This window comes from Myotis daubentonii, chromosome 4, assembly GCF_963259705.1.
Source record: "Myotis daubentonii chromosome 4, mMyoDau2.1, whole genome shotgun sequence".
In the NCBI taxonomy this organism is placed as follows: domain Eukaryota; kingdom Metazoa; phylum Chordata; class Mammalia; order Chiroptera; family Vespertilionidae; genus Myotis; species Myotis daubentonii.
Window position 1 is genome coordinate 109947031 of NC_081843.1, and position 14444 is coordinate 109961474.

A 14444-nucleotide genomic window follows, 5' to 3' on the forward strand; every position below is an offset into this window, starting at 1 on the left:
ACAGATCATCATAGGGTAACCCTGTGTGAGCCGAGGCCCCATCTCAGCCTCAGACGCTCGAGTCCCTGTCTTCCAGAAATCTAGTTCTGACTCACTGGACCACATTTGAGCTACAGTAACTCGTGAACAGATGGACAACTGGTCCCCAAAGAATTCTAAGGCTATGAAAGCCCTGGCTCAGGGTAAGAAACAAAGACAAAAACACCACTCAGTTCTTTCCTGGCCAAGTCACTCTTGCGTGAGAAAGAATTCTGAGAAAGAAGTGCTGCCTCGTGTTTTACTACATTTACCCCTGACCTTGACTTCTCTGTCCCTTGACCTCTTAGAGAACCAAACAGGGGAAGGGAGGGAGGAAGAGAGGGGGTGAGAGACAGAGAGAGAGAGAGAGAGAGAGAGAGAGAGAGAGGACTGGGCTTCTTATAGGGATTAGATATGATGAAGGGCAGGAGGGCTGATGGAATGAAGGGTAAAAGGAAGGTGCTTCTGCTGTGGTCCTGAGCTGACCGAGTGGCCAGGTGCTGGGGATGTACACACAGGAACACCTCAGAGAAGTGCAGCTTCGGTTCCAGATGACCTCCGTAAAGCAAATATTGCAATAAAGCGAAACACAGTGCATATAAAAGTTATGTTTACACTATATTGTAGACTATTAGGTGTGCAGTAGCGTTATGTCTATCAAAAAAACAATGACATTTTTAAAAGTCACTAAAAAAGGCTAACCGTCATCTGAGTGTCCAGTTAGTTGAAATCTTTTGGCTGGTAGAGGATCTTGCCTTCAATTGTCTTGTAAAAAACACAATATCTGTGCAGCGCAATAAAACGAGGGTGAGCAATGTTGGTTGGAAAGGGAGAAGGAGGGACATTCAGAAGAGACGAGCCTCCTCTGATCCTGTGCTCTGTGCTTTGGGAAGGAGATATTTTTGTCCAATTTTACAGAGAGAGAAATACAACGGGAAGTACAAAGGTAAAGATTAGAAACCTGCATCTCCCTGAGGATGACTGTGGAGCCCCAGGTCCTCCAGGGAAAACCTCACATCCTCAACCCTAACCTGACCTTGATCCACTGACCCTGGGACGTCAGGCAAACCAGAAAGGAGGAAGGAGGGCCGGACCCTTGGGCGGTCCTCCAGCCCAGAGAGTTCATCGACACCGAGGGGTACCAATCTGCCTTACGGAGCTGGTGTGGCTGGGTGCGTGCTGGCCCAGCAGGTGTGTCTGGATTTCCCTCCCCCTCTTCCTGCCCCACATCGGAAGGCTCAGCTGCACTTCTCCGTGAGACTCAACCTAAGGGAGAAGTGCCAGGGACCACTCAAGAGGGCCTGGGACGAGTTCAAGTTTCAACATCTATTAACTTGCACCATCCCTTGCCCACCCTCAGCCCAGCTGTTAAACAGCACTTTGCATTTCCTTCCAGGTCTACGATTCTAATTTGTAATCTAAAAAGGAATGAAGGACATCCGATAAATGGCATTTCCAAGCCATGGGGAAAGGACGGAGTCCTGGCGATCTTCAGAAGTCCCCTTTCTACCTCCAGGTAGGCTCTAGCCCCGCCCAAGCCTCAGCCCCCAAGAGTTCAAGGAGAGAAAGCAAGGTTACAGCCTGATTCTTGTGGATGAGGTCAGTAGACAGTAGCTTCCAGAACTCCCTAGTGGTATCTTTCACATTCTGTTATCTTTGGAGGCCTGGGTGCAATCCCAGGTACAAATGTTTAACAGCATTCAACAGGCTCCCCCCACGGAACAGCAGGGATAACCCCCTGCTGGGCTCTGTCTCTTGGAGGCCACCAACCAACCAGCAGACCGTCCGCGCCAGGCTGCACACTCTGCCCAGGAGCTGCTGAGAACTGTTCCTGGTCCCAAACATCAGCGCCTGAATTCCCACACCCCCACTTACTAGTTGTGACCTTGGGGGAGATACTGGATGTCTCTAAGCCACAATTTCATCTTTAGTTAAACAAGGGTGATCATAGTACCCACCTCACAGAGCTGTTGGGTTGATCAGATACATCTGTATGTGTCAAGTTCTTAGAACAGTATAGCCAGCACTTAGTTAGAGATTATTTAATTTGACTTAACTTGAAAACTGTCATTTCTTGTTTTTCTCGGAAAATACAGAGGTTCCTTTATTAATGTTCAGTTACAGAAGATGAACTGTCTTGGGGTGTCTCGAGAGAAGGTGCCTATGTTGGACCCAAATTAGACTCATAACTGAAGCTGCTGCTTGGTTTTTTTGTCACCAGATGTAGGTGGCATGGGGAATCTTCAGGTTGATTCTGAATACAAGACTTCTCCAGCAAAGCTGGGCTTGGCAAAAGTAGATTCCACAGTGTGAGGTGACAGATAGGGCCACCAAATAAAACAGGACTGCTCCACCTACATGGTGGCTACACTACCTTCAAAGTACTGCCCACAACCCAATTTCTATTGGGGAAACATGGTACAAAGAATTTCCGTATGGATCCTAGCAGGACTTGCTGGTGTCTGGGGAAGATTATAAATTAGCTGGTTGCTGTTCACATCAGAGCCTAACGGGCACATTCAGTTTTTAATCTGGACCAATTTTCCGGATCAAAAACCGGTCTTTCCAAGGGATGTAAATGAGCCCAGGAGGAAATCCCCCGCCCCCCGCCACCGCCCCTGAATTTTATAAAGTAGCTGTCATTTTAATCTGAGCAGCTTTCCAACCTGAAAGCCAGTGTCTGGATAAAATTATAAGGTAATGAAACATTTGTCTAAGCTGAGCATAGTCCAAACTCTCCTTCTACTCCAAATTTGATGTATTTAAGACACTAACATGTTTAACAAGTGGAGTTTCCACTACCAAAACCCCATCCACGCTTCAGATAAAACCAAAGAGGCAACTTCATGGCATGAACAGCAGAACGAGGCTCTGAATGAACCAGGTAGGAAATATTTCTAGGAGAGGAACTACAGAAAATACCAAAGGAAATATGATGAATCATTTGAGCAGTTTTATACAGCAGGGTTTTGTAAAATGCTTTGTTTTGAAAATCTGCTTCAATACTGGAAATCCTTAAAAGAAAAATGTATATACTGTTGATGTTTAAGAACTACAAATAGAACTATGCATTATTCAAAATTGTGAGTAGATGGTTTTATGTGAATAAATAAACCTGGAGAATGTAATTGATCATGATGTGGTTACCTAAGGAGGAAAGTTAGAAAGTGGCCCTTCTCTGAAATCCTGGTAGATGTACGTATGTGTGCATATAAGAAAAGAAACGAACATAATATTATCTTGGACGACCGCTATTATCTTCAGGATGAATTGAACAGTGGAAACAGAGAAATAGAATAGCTCACATTTTAAGTATGCTGCAAATTATGATAATGTTTTCCATTCCAAGGCAGGTAGCAAGGTGATAACAGATATAGTCTCTCCCAGAGCTGAACAGCAACAAGTCATATAACCAAAAGGAGAGATCCTTGAACAGCGAATATATTTAAGCAGCCTTATGGGAACCTGCCAAGAGTATTTCCTCTGCCCTCTGATGAGTTTCCCCTGGTTTGTCTCTTATAAAAAACACTATTTGTGAAGACAAACTGCACTTTCTGCAAAGTTTTGCAGGCTGCATTCAAATAAAGTTATATTGTTTTCCATTGTTCATAAGGCATAATTAATCCCATAAGACAACCTTGCTTACAAAGTAAACTAAGAAAAAAACAGATTTTCCAGAATTCTAAATATAGTGTCAGCGAAAAAAAAAATAAAAACCGTTTTTTGGGGCAAACAATGGTTAGGACTTCGTTGCTTAGAATGTTCTACTTGGAATAATCTCACAACACAGGCCAAATCAAAGTAAACAAAATACAGGAAGACTTTTTATGGGTGAAACTAGAGGAAATGCAAGTTATTATATTTCGAGTTCTCTCCAATTCCTTCTAACAGTCTACAACCCTGAGCAAAGGCAGGAGTTCAAAACAAGATGAAATTCTGAGAAAGCATCCTCAGAGTGGAAGAGAATCCTAACGTTAACCGCCACATCCCTACTCAGTGCGTGGGCAGGACCAGGGATGGGCAGGGGGGACTCCAGGCAGGCAAACCTTCAGACACTTCACAGGAAATGGCTGGGCTCTGGACAATATGAATTCAATAAGATGTTTGGAGACACAGGAGGAGCTGTCTGCCTCTGCACAGTTGCAATCCTCTGTAATTGAGACAGCATGATCGCTAGCCCAGCTCTCAGGTCTCTGGGATCAAATGCAGAGCTTTCCACCTCTGCTGTGCCTGCATAATAGATCATTCTTTTAACAAACAAATATCCCTGGAACACCTCCCCCCCACCCCCCTCGGGCTGGGGCCGGGGGTGGGGGCGGCTCATGTCTTTTCTCAGCCCGGGGCAGCGATGAACCCAGTTACACTGGCGCTGGTGAGGGGAGAGAGAGGCGGTGCGTGGACCGCTTCGCGTCCTCACCAGGGACCGGGACCAGGACCTGGGCGCACCGCCCCGGAGGCCCCACCGGCGCGCAGAGCGTGTTACCTGGTTTTCGGCGAGCTTCCCCGATCAACACGGAGCCGGACTGGAGGCTGGAAGCCAGGAGCAAGAGCCGGAGCAAGATGCCTTGGATTAAATCCATTTCACCGCCGGCTCCTGCAAAGTTTCACCAAGTCCCGGGCGCACAGAACAAGGGCGTCTCCTGGGGGGGCGAGTGGGACGCCGGCCCCGCGGACCCCCTGGTGGGGGTGAGGGGGTGAGGGGCCGAGGGAGCTAGACCAGCAACCGCCAGGAGTCCGAGGAGGCAGGACCGCAGCCGGAGGTCGGCGTGCGGGAGTGAAGCCAGTTGCCAGCAGCAGGGCTGGGGGGGGGGGGGACGGGGGGGGGCGGCGGAGGCGGGGGCTGCGAAGGAGGCCCGCAGGGAGGGACCAGCTGGCTGCGGAGGGAGGGAGGCTGGACCCGCCCGGGGATGTAATTACAATCGGGTGGAAGTGAGAGGGGCCGGCCCTGAGACAATTGACTGTTCGCCTGCCTCTGGGGCAGACGGCCCGCCCGTCACCCCCTCGAATAACCCCCAGCTCAGCCCTTCCCGGCTGGTGACCTCGGTTGGGGGACCAGGAAGGGGCAACTTCAGCCACTGGAGACGCAGGGCAGGAGATCAGTGACTGCAAGTCCCGGACCCTGGGCCGCGGTCCTCCCCCCGAAATGTTGCTGCACCTCCCCCTCCCCTGGTTGTACCCTCTCCAGCCGCTGCGCTCTCGGTGGCTCCCACCCGCCTGGGGACTTTCCCAGCACCTCCCCAGGGGGCCCAGGTCGGTCCGGCGCCCCAGGGGGACTGCGAGGGCGCGGAGAGGGTCTGGGTTTGCCAGTGGGTGCGGGAACGAGGAAGAGGGGGCGGGGGCGGCCGGGCTGGGCGCTAAGAAGATAAATGGGACTTAAGACGCGCAGATGGAGAGCTGATGCCCCATCACTCAGACGCAAACTCCGCCTGGAGATTGAGGCCCAGAGTGGGGGAGCGGGGTCCCCTGGCTTCGGAGGAAGGCAATTTGAGACCCTTCCGGGGCGGAGATGAAACTCCAGGTTAAGCTCGTTGGGGAGAGAGAGGGGAGCTTGAGCCCCCTGGAGGGCGGAGAAGACCTGGCTGGGAGCGCACGCCCGCCGCCCGCTGCCTGGGGTCCTGGTGCCTGATACTGGATGGGAGTTCCTGGGCTGGTTTCCTGGCCCGTAGACACACCTTCGCCTCCGGATTTGCCGCCTGAGGACTTAGTAAAATGCGCCTTTTGCCAGGTTTCCCTGCGAGAGGAGAGACCCTGGGATGTAAGTCGCCTTGCACACTGGCGCGCTGAGCTCCAAGCCAGCCAGAAGAGAAAGCAGGCACAATAAATAAACCAGGAGGGAACGCAGCTCACCGGCGCCGGGAGAGATGCAAGGCCCTTGGGAAGTGCCCGCAGAGGAAGACCGTGGCCGCTGCCCGAGAGGACCAAGGACCAAGCACTGAGGCTGCGGCCCTTCCTTCCACCGCGGCCTGGGAGAACCGGAGGGAACACCTGTTGACCCATAGATCTCCCCCCATGAAGCTCCCGGGGCGAAAGGTCTGTCAAGAGCCGGATCTTGTTTGTTGGCAAAGCTGAGGCTATATTCCCTGACGGTGGCGTTCTCAGATGTGCAGCTGCCCATTAGTAAATGCCAGGTCCACTCCAACTTGAGTATTGGGACGTCGTAGCTGTGACACCAGAGCTTGTCCTTTACGCGAATCTGGACTAGAAAAGTCCGGAGGGACTGCGCTTGTCACTTCACGGCCATAAGAAAGCCCGCCTGGGAGCCTGGCGGGGTGACTGCCCCCAGAGCGCTATCTCCAAAGCAGGGTCACAGACCCTAAGGATGATCAAGGCCCCTAGAAGTCATGGAGGCCCTGCCTCCGCACCCTCAGGGACCTGCGTTCAGCATCCTTGGCCTGTCAGGGGCCTGGACTTGAACTCCAGCCCCGAAGTTGTTGGCAGCTCTTTCCATGAGAAGGCATTTTCTTTTTTTTTTTTTTTTTTCAATAAAATGCAATTCTGTATTGACTCAACTATCATGAGCAAGACTGAAAGAAATAGTAACTGCATGTTTTATACACTCAGCGAGCCCCATCTCTCCAGCACCTGCTTCCTGACATGGCTGCCTTTGCTCAGAGGATCCTGGGAAGCCTCAGGCCTTGGGATGTCATGCTTTTCAGGGGAGCTTTCCCAGAGAGCAGCAAGGACCAGCAGTGGTGGGTCGTGGGGGCGCAGCCAGGGCCACATGCAGGAGTGATTCCTCTTGCAGCAAGACTAGGCGTGTGCAGAAGACGTGTGTCACTTGGGGTGCATGCCTTGGGCTTGCAGCTGTGGCTGCAGCAGAAGCATACCCAGCCTTCTGAGGTGCACTGCAGAACTGGAACCAGCAGCAAGCACCCACTGGTTCATTCTTGTCACCACGGTTCATGTCCTCTTCTCTTCCCCAAACCATGATGCACAGACCTGCTCTCCCAGAGATTCTGTCTCCTCATCCATGAGGGTGAATGCTCTGCTCCTCAGGACTTTCCTGGAGACACTGTATCAGCACTGATAGTCTTGCCCTGGGGCAAAGGCAAGCCAGCACTTTCTAGTTGCTTCACTTTGTACCCTGTTCAAACAGCTGCTGTGTGTTACTCTTCCCTTTCATTCACCACTCGAGTTTCTGTTTACATTTGTTTACCTAGAGTGCGAGTTTCAATTAATACTCCAGTGGCAATACCTCTTAATGTCCATGTTACTTTTAAAACTTTCTTTTCCCTCAATGAACTGAATGCCCTAAAGCAAGGTGGAGTCACACCTTATGAACAGATGTGTGTATATTCATGTGCATGTCATATGTAATGTACATGATATGTTATAGCACTGATCAGAAACTCACATTCCACAAATTTGCAATGTCTAAGCCATTCTTGTTGGAGCACACTAAAACATTAATTCAAATATTAAGATTTCTAAGTCATTGCTTTAAAACAATAACATAACCAGCTTTTAGTAGAACCATGAAGTTGTTTTTAGAACCTCTTTCTTAAAGCTTTCCCCTAAATCAGGGCCCAGGGACAGCAGGCAACCCCTTCTCTGGAGAATGTCTACAGTAGGGCAGGGATTCCAAGCATCTCCCAACATTCAATAAATATTTATGGCCAAGCTCCCAGATGCTAGCTCTGTGCCCAGCCCTAAGACACACAATTAGGTAATTTCTGCCCCAATGGCATTTGCCACTGGACGTGCCCATGGATTTGCATAACAGCACCAGTCCACTGCCATGGAGATTGCCCCAGGAGACATGGGTGGTTTCAGACTAAAATTGTCTAAGTCTGCACAAAGTTTGCCTTCCCATTATTTGTGATCAACATCACACGACCACTATATTGTCAGCACACATATACCAACAAAAATTCTGTTTACGTAAATCTCAATTCAACATCAGGGCCATATGAATACAAATCTGCTATTCTGATCAAATCACTTTTACTGGGATGAGCATTTATATCAACAGGTAGTAACACTTTCCCTTGAAGGAATTGGGAGGATTCTAAAGTCCATATTAGGACATGAGCTGTGTATTAGACAGATGGCTAGTTACAAAATCTGTCAGATTTATTTGTTTAAATGGTGGTTAGATTTTTGTCTTTTATTATCTTAAAATTTTCGCTAGATCATGCTCTATCTGTGTTCCCTTTGTTATCAGGTAACAAGCAGCTCGTCCAATTCGTCTTACAGAGACACTGTAGTGACTTTTACAGGCCGGATGTTAATTCAATGTTTATAGTGTTACCTCTCTGACATGTTATATTAATGAACATGAGTTTCTATTCTACCAAGGTCCTTCAGATCAGGTATCACATCTGACTTGATTGTGCCTCCCCAGGAGAAGGCATTTTCTTATATCTGACCTAAGGTGGCACCCACAACCAGGCGGGTGCTACCGTGAAGATACCTCCCGTGCTGGTTCTGCTCTTTCCCACTTCAAACATGATTCTCCCTGATGTAGAAGTTGGAAGTAATAATAGCCATTAGCATATGGCCAGCATTTATATAACACCTACTCTCTTTGAATTGCTCTCTAGTCCCAATAATAGTCATCCCACACAGGTATCATTAGTAGCATTCTCCCCATTTGACAGACGAAGAAACTGAGGCTCTGAAAGTTAAAAAACTTCCCCAAAGACCTGCACTCCCAAGAGACAGACTTTGCGTTGAACCCACGCAGTCTGGCTCCAGAGCCCAGGTTGCGGGACAGGTAGGGGGAGAGCTGACACAGGGGAGACTGAGAAACAGGGCCTGTGGGGGCTTCATCCTGGGCCCTGCTTGTTGTAGATCTTGGTAAAATATAGGGCCTGGATAAAACCATCAGTGAATTCAGATTTTGCTCTCTCCTCCCATATGATAAAATAGCACCGTCTAATCCAGCCGTGGGCAAACTACGGCCCAGGGGCCGGATCTGGCCCGTTTGAAATGAATAAAACTAAAAAAAAAAAAAAGACTGTACCCTTTTAAGTAATGATGTTTACTTTGAATTTATATTAGTTCACACAAACACTCCATCCATGCTTTTGTTCCGGCCCTCCGGTCCAGTTTAAGAACCGGAGTCAAAAAGTTTGCCCACCCCTGGCTCTAATCCAAGTCACTTTTGCTCGGAATATGCTTTTTGAGGGACCTGTACAAGCCGTCCACTGCACGTTTCGCAGACCTGAGCGGCAGCCTTGCCGCTGTCCTCCTCCTTTGTCTGCACCACCTCCTCGGACTTGGCCCTGGACCTCCCTTCCATCTTCGGTGGATGGCCCTCGGCGACTTGGAAGCCGGCCTCTTTCCCCAGAGGCCCCTCTTGTTTCCTGCTTGTAGGATTCCCTCCGATCGCATGGTTATATTTTCCTTGTGAGGCCCCCAGAGCTCTGGGTCTCGAGTCAAGAACCTGCTTCTCGAGATCTGCTCCTGAGAATTCTAGGGCACACGTTCCACTGAACTTGTTCCGTTCCTTTGCCAGTCAAACCGCACCCCCCAAGGTTCCCCCTTCCAGTTTGACAACCAGCTTAGGGCCCTTGGAAATGCGATGCAAGACTAACAGAACAAACAGAATGCTCGCCTTTCACACTCGTCCTGCCTCTGGGGGGAGCAAGCTAAAGCGGGCAAAGAGGCTTTGAACGTTTCATTTTAAAAAATCTGTTCAGATTCACTGGAGGTCTAAACTCAATTAACAAGGTCACCAGCAGAAGACCGACCTGCCTGCTTTGCTCAATATCATGAAAGAAGACTCTGACCCTTGCCCCCTGGAATGGATTTGGAGGCTGTTAGAAGAAAGTGAAGGCAAACTTACAGATTACAAAATGTGTAGAAAGGCCCTAAATGAGAGAAAAAGACAGCAGCAAAGACATTAGCATTAGATTTAATTTAGTTCTTGAATAGGTCATATGTACAGATAAAATTTGAAATGTGCATCAGGCAGAGTGCATAGTGGAAATTAAGTTTCCTTTCACCCCTTCCTCTCCCAGAAGCAATCACTGTTATCAGTTTTTTGTGTGTCTTTCTTTAGATATTCTAGGAACAAACAAATATGTACACATATATTTTACACAAACAGGAGCATCTTGTACAAGCCTTTGAACCTGAAGATCCTTCCACATAAGCAAATACAGATCTGCCTTCCCCGCCCTAACTGCTAAATAATATTCTATTGTATAATGTGCAGCAATTCATCCTTTCTTCTATAGTTTTTATGTAACATTTTTACTGTTATAGACAACACTGTAGTGAATGATCTTGAATATACAACGGTGTGCATATGTTATAATAGACTGTAGGGTGCATTTTCAGATGAGCCATTGCTCAGCCAAAAGGATACATGCCTTTTCAATTTGATAATTTGGCCAAATCCCCCCAAGGAGAGTGTATGGATTTACACTGCCTCGAGCAATAGATGAGTATGACCATTTCCACAAACTCTCATCAACATAGTGTCTTATCAAACTAGAACTTTATGTTACATATACATGTAAATGACATGTTTTAATCAACATAGAACATGTAAAGAAAGTGCACAAATAATAAGTGCACTGAACGATGCCTTATAGCAAAGTGAGCACACTGTACAATTCCCCTCCCCCCCAGCCATCCCTTCTCACGCTCCCTCCCTAGATGTAGATATTTTTGAGGAAGTATCAAGAGAGTTCAAACGTTCCATGCACTTTCAATTAAAATACACAAATAAAAATTGATCAGTCAAACATGTAATGTTTGACTCCCCACCCCTGAAATGAAGCAAGCATTAATTGGGATTTGATCCCATTCTGTAGAAGGCTCTGTGCTGGGAACAGAAAGACTAATAGGAAAGGAAACCCAACAGTGTCTTCTGCACTCAGAAGACTACATTCTGTGGCAAGAAGACAGCTGCACAACTGCTCCACAAAGCAGACCAAGGAAGCACTAGCTAGCGGTGCAAGCATCATGCTGTTGTGTCAAGAGAGGAAGACCCTGTATTACAAGTGACAACCTATGTAATGATACATTAAAATATAGCCATTACCCTCACAACTGTATAAATTATGCTTATGTACATAATAGGACTCCCCAGGGGCAGAGCAGGAGTGACCAGGGTAAATTAGCTGGTATTCCCCAAATCTGTCCTTCCTTCTGCATACATGTCTAGCAGCACTGGTTAAAAGTGACTGGGAATAATAGTTAAGTTGGGCAACCTGATGATTCTCCAGCCTTTCATTTTAATGTAAACTTTTTAATAAATAAAGGTGAATAAATCCCAAGTGTATAATTCAATGGATTATCACAAAGGAAATAAACCAGTGAGATAAGCCTCCAGATCATGAACCAGAACAATGCCCGGCTCTAAAAGCCTCTTCATTCCTCCCCCAATCATAACCTACCCCACAACCAAATGGGAACGCATTTTCCTGATTGCTAACATCTACATTAGTTTTGCCTGGTTTTGACCTTTATGTAAATGGAATCCAGTAGTTTACTCCAGTTATGTAATCATTTATGTCCAGCCTCTGTTATGCAATGTTATATTTCAGATGTTCATTCAAGCTCTGGGGTTATTTCTCAGTGCTGTATACTATTCCAGTGTATACATGTAATTTGATTTGTTTTCATTCTCCTGCTGATGGACATTTGGGTGTTTTCTAGTTTGGAGCTACAACCCAAAATGCTTACATGATCATTCTGGTATGTGTCTTTGGTAAGCACAGTAAGCCCTTCTGTTGTGATAACTGTGAGCAGAATGACTGGGTTATATGACAGGCATATGTTTAGATTTGGAAGATATGGTCAAACAGTTTTCCAAAGTAGCTCTACCAATTTACACTCCCACTGGCAGCATATGAAAGCTCCAGTTGGTCCACAGTCTCACCAGTGTTGATATTATCTTTTTCATGTTAGTCATTTGATGAATGCGCAGCAGTATCACATAGTTTTTATTTGTGTTTCTTTGATAACTAATGCAGTCAAGTACTTTTTCACTCGTCTATTGGCCATTATATATCCTATTTTGTGAAATGCCTGTTCATGCCTTGCCCATTTTTCAATCAGATTATCCATTTCTCATTAGTTTGTGAAAGTTCTTTACATATTCTGGATACAAGTGACAGTATTTTTGTTGGTGGTGGGTATTTATTTTGGACATATTTTTTGTTAACCAGTGTTACCCCCAATAAATTCAATAAAAAGGAAGAAAAAAAATATTTTTCACCCTCTGTCTTGTGTTTTAACTTTCTTAATGATGACTTTTATTGAACAACAGCTGTAGTTTTAATGTAGTATGGTTGGTCAAGTTTTTTTCTAGCATTTTTTATATCTTGTGCAAAAAACTTTATTTACCCCAAGGTCACAAAGATATTATCTGGTTTTGTGGGTTTTCTTTCTAAAAGAGTTATCAGTTCCCTTTCATATTTAGATCAGCAATAGATTTCTGTATATTATATGGATGGTGATGACAGGCTTTTTCAATGGCATCTCCCTCCTGAGATAGAGACGGGCAGCTGCATTCCAAGGGAGGAGAAGTGATTTCTAGGATGTTCTGGTCCATGTCTTTTCCTCTGCGAGCATCAGCCCAGCTGATGTTTGGGGCTAACGCTGTGTCCGCACTCCCCACCTGGTGTAAGCATGTACACAGCCACCCTGCACTCTGTGTTTGGGGCATAAACAAAGCCCTTCTGCTCCAACATATCTCATTTACCAGTCTCTGTTTTCCTGAAATTCCTAAGATTTGAAATACTGCCATGGGCTGAAAGTATGACTTGTTAAGGATTTATCCCCCTTCTGTCCCAAAATGCACCAGCAAGAGATGGAAGAGAGATGTTTTAAGAACTTTTATCTAAGTGACCACTCTTGAAATGAGAATATTCTTCCTGCAAAGGAAGAAAGGCCTCATTAGTACTGTGCCTGTTGACACAGAGGTAAAGATTAACATATTCGCTAATGAAGCTATCACCTAGCACATCAGCACCAGGGTCTACAGCAGGTAGAACATGAGTGTAATATGCTTTGGGAGGGGAAATTGTGATGTGCGGGAATCAGAATGTGGGGTATGGACCGTTTGCAACAGCAACACCTGGAAGCAATAATCATCTCCTTCGCTAGGGGAGAAGCTGGGAAAATACATCAGGGGATAGAAGGGAGTATGACCCTGCTACCTAAAAATAATGGGCTTAGAGCTTCTTGCGCCAAAATGGATCAAAATGTACAAAGCAAGATGCAGAATGGAGTGCGGGTGATGACTGAGTGTGGGAAGGGGTGGGAGGGTCTGGCGTAGATGGGGGAAATAGCATTGTTTTCTCTTTGCTTCTATTTTACTCCTAGGAATGTCTTTATTTGTGTTAAAAAGTAGGACTGCGTTTTAAAAGACTACAGGGCAGTCTAGGTGGAGTGACAGGAGGAATGATAGGGACTGAGAAACGCAACGGAGAGATCCGGGTGCCACACGTCTTAGGAGAAGGAGAGAATGAAGAGTCTGGGTCAGGGCTGCCAAGGGGAGGGGGCACGAGAAGCAGAGTCACCCATGATGTGACTCAGGCCAGTGCTGCCAGATTTAATGTGCAAGAAAGAGAGCCAGAGGCTGCCTCTTCCTGCTAGTGCAGTGACCCTGCAGCAGGTTGGAGATCTCCTGGGTTGTGGGATCTCCAGGTCCAGGGGCCACATACCACATAAGATGCCGGAGCCCCACAGTGGCCACACGCCAAGGCTCAGCCTCCTAAAGGCACCTCTTAGAGAGCCAGCCCGCAATTCCAAAGGCAGGGTTTGTTTGTGACACAAGATGATGTCAGGACATCTCGGTGGGCTAGGGGTCAAGGGCCCTGCACTCTCGCTCCAGCCCTGTCACTAATGGTCAGTGGGACTCTGGTGATTCCATCACCTCTTTAGACCTGATTTTCCTCTCCTATCAAATGAGGGTGTTGGCTACGATGAGTCTCAGCTCACATCTCTGTGCTTTCCCCAGGCCAAAGATCACTGCTTAGAAATAAAAGGAGTCGTGTAAAAGTTCTATTCTCAGAAAAATACTTTTCAGTTGGAAAGTAAGAGTCTCTTGCAAATAAAAATAAATTAAAAAAAAAACAACAGTAAAAATGCAACATTTAAACACACACACACAAACACAAGCACAAACCCAGAAGCACCACATACCCCACAGGACAGGCCTTGCCTCTGAGAAGCTGGAGGCAGAGGACTCACAGTTCCCAGTCCACCCAGACAGGAAATGGGGAGGTGTGAAGGGTGGGGCGCGGGAGACCCGGAGTTGGGAGGAGAGTAGGAAGCAGAGGAATGCTGGCTCAGTGTCTGGGTTATTTAGTGACTACAAACAAATGCAGATTTTCTGATGCCAAGAGAAAACCTGTGGAAAGAAGCGAAAGGCCAGTTTTTCCATCTGAGTTTGATTATATTTTTATCTGTGTGTTTCTTAAGGGAGGAGGTGAGAAGGGGGAGGGGCGTGGAAGATTTGAAGG

At 47.0% G+C, this 14444-nt stretch overlaps 1 protein-coding gene across 1 annotated transcript in view; it reads right to left on the reverse strand.

The window, feature by feature from the left end:
- EGFLAM (EGF like, fibronectin type III and laminin G domains) overlaps window positions 1-4805 on the reverse strand; it is a 129776-nt gene extending 124971 nt beyond the window's left edge. Inside the window, exon 1 of the mRNA XM_059694912.1 lies at window positions 4502-4805. Within this exon, the coding sequence (XP_059550895.1) occupies window positions 4502-4598 (97 nt within the window). The 5' untranslated portion in view covers window positions 4599-4805. The remainder of the gene's footprint in view (window positions 1-4501) is intronic.
- Between the last annotated feature and the right edge of the window lie 9639 nt (window positions 4806-14444).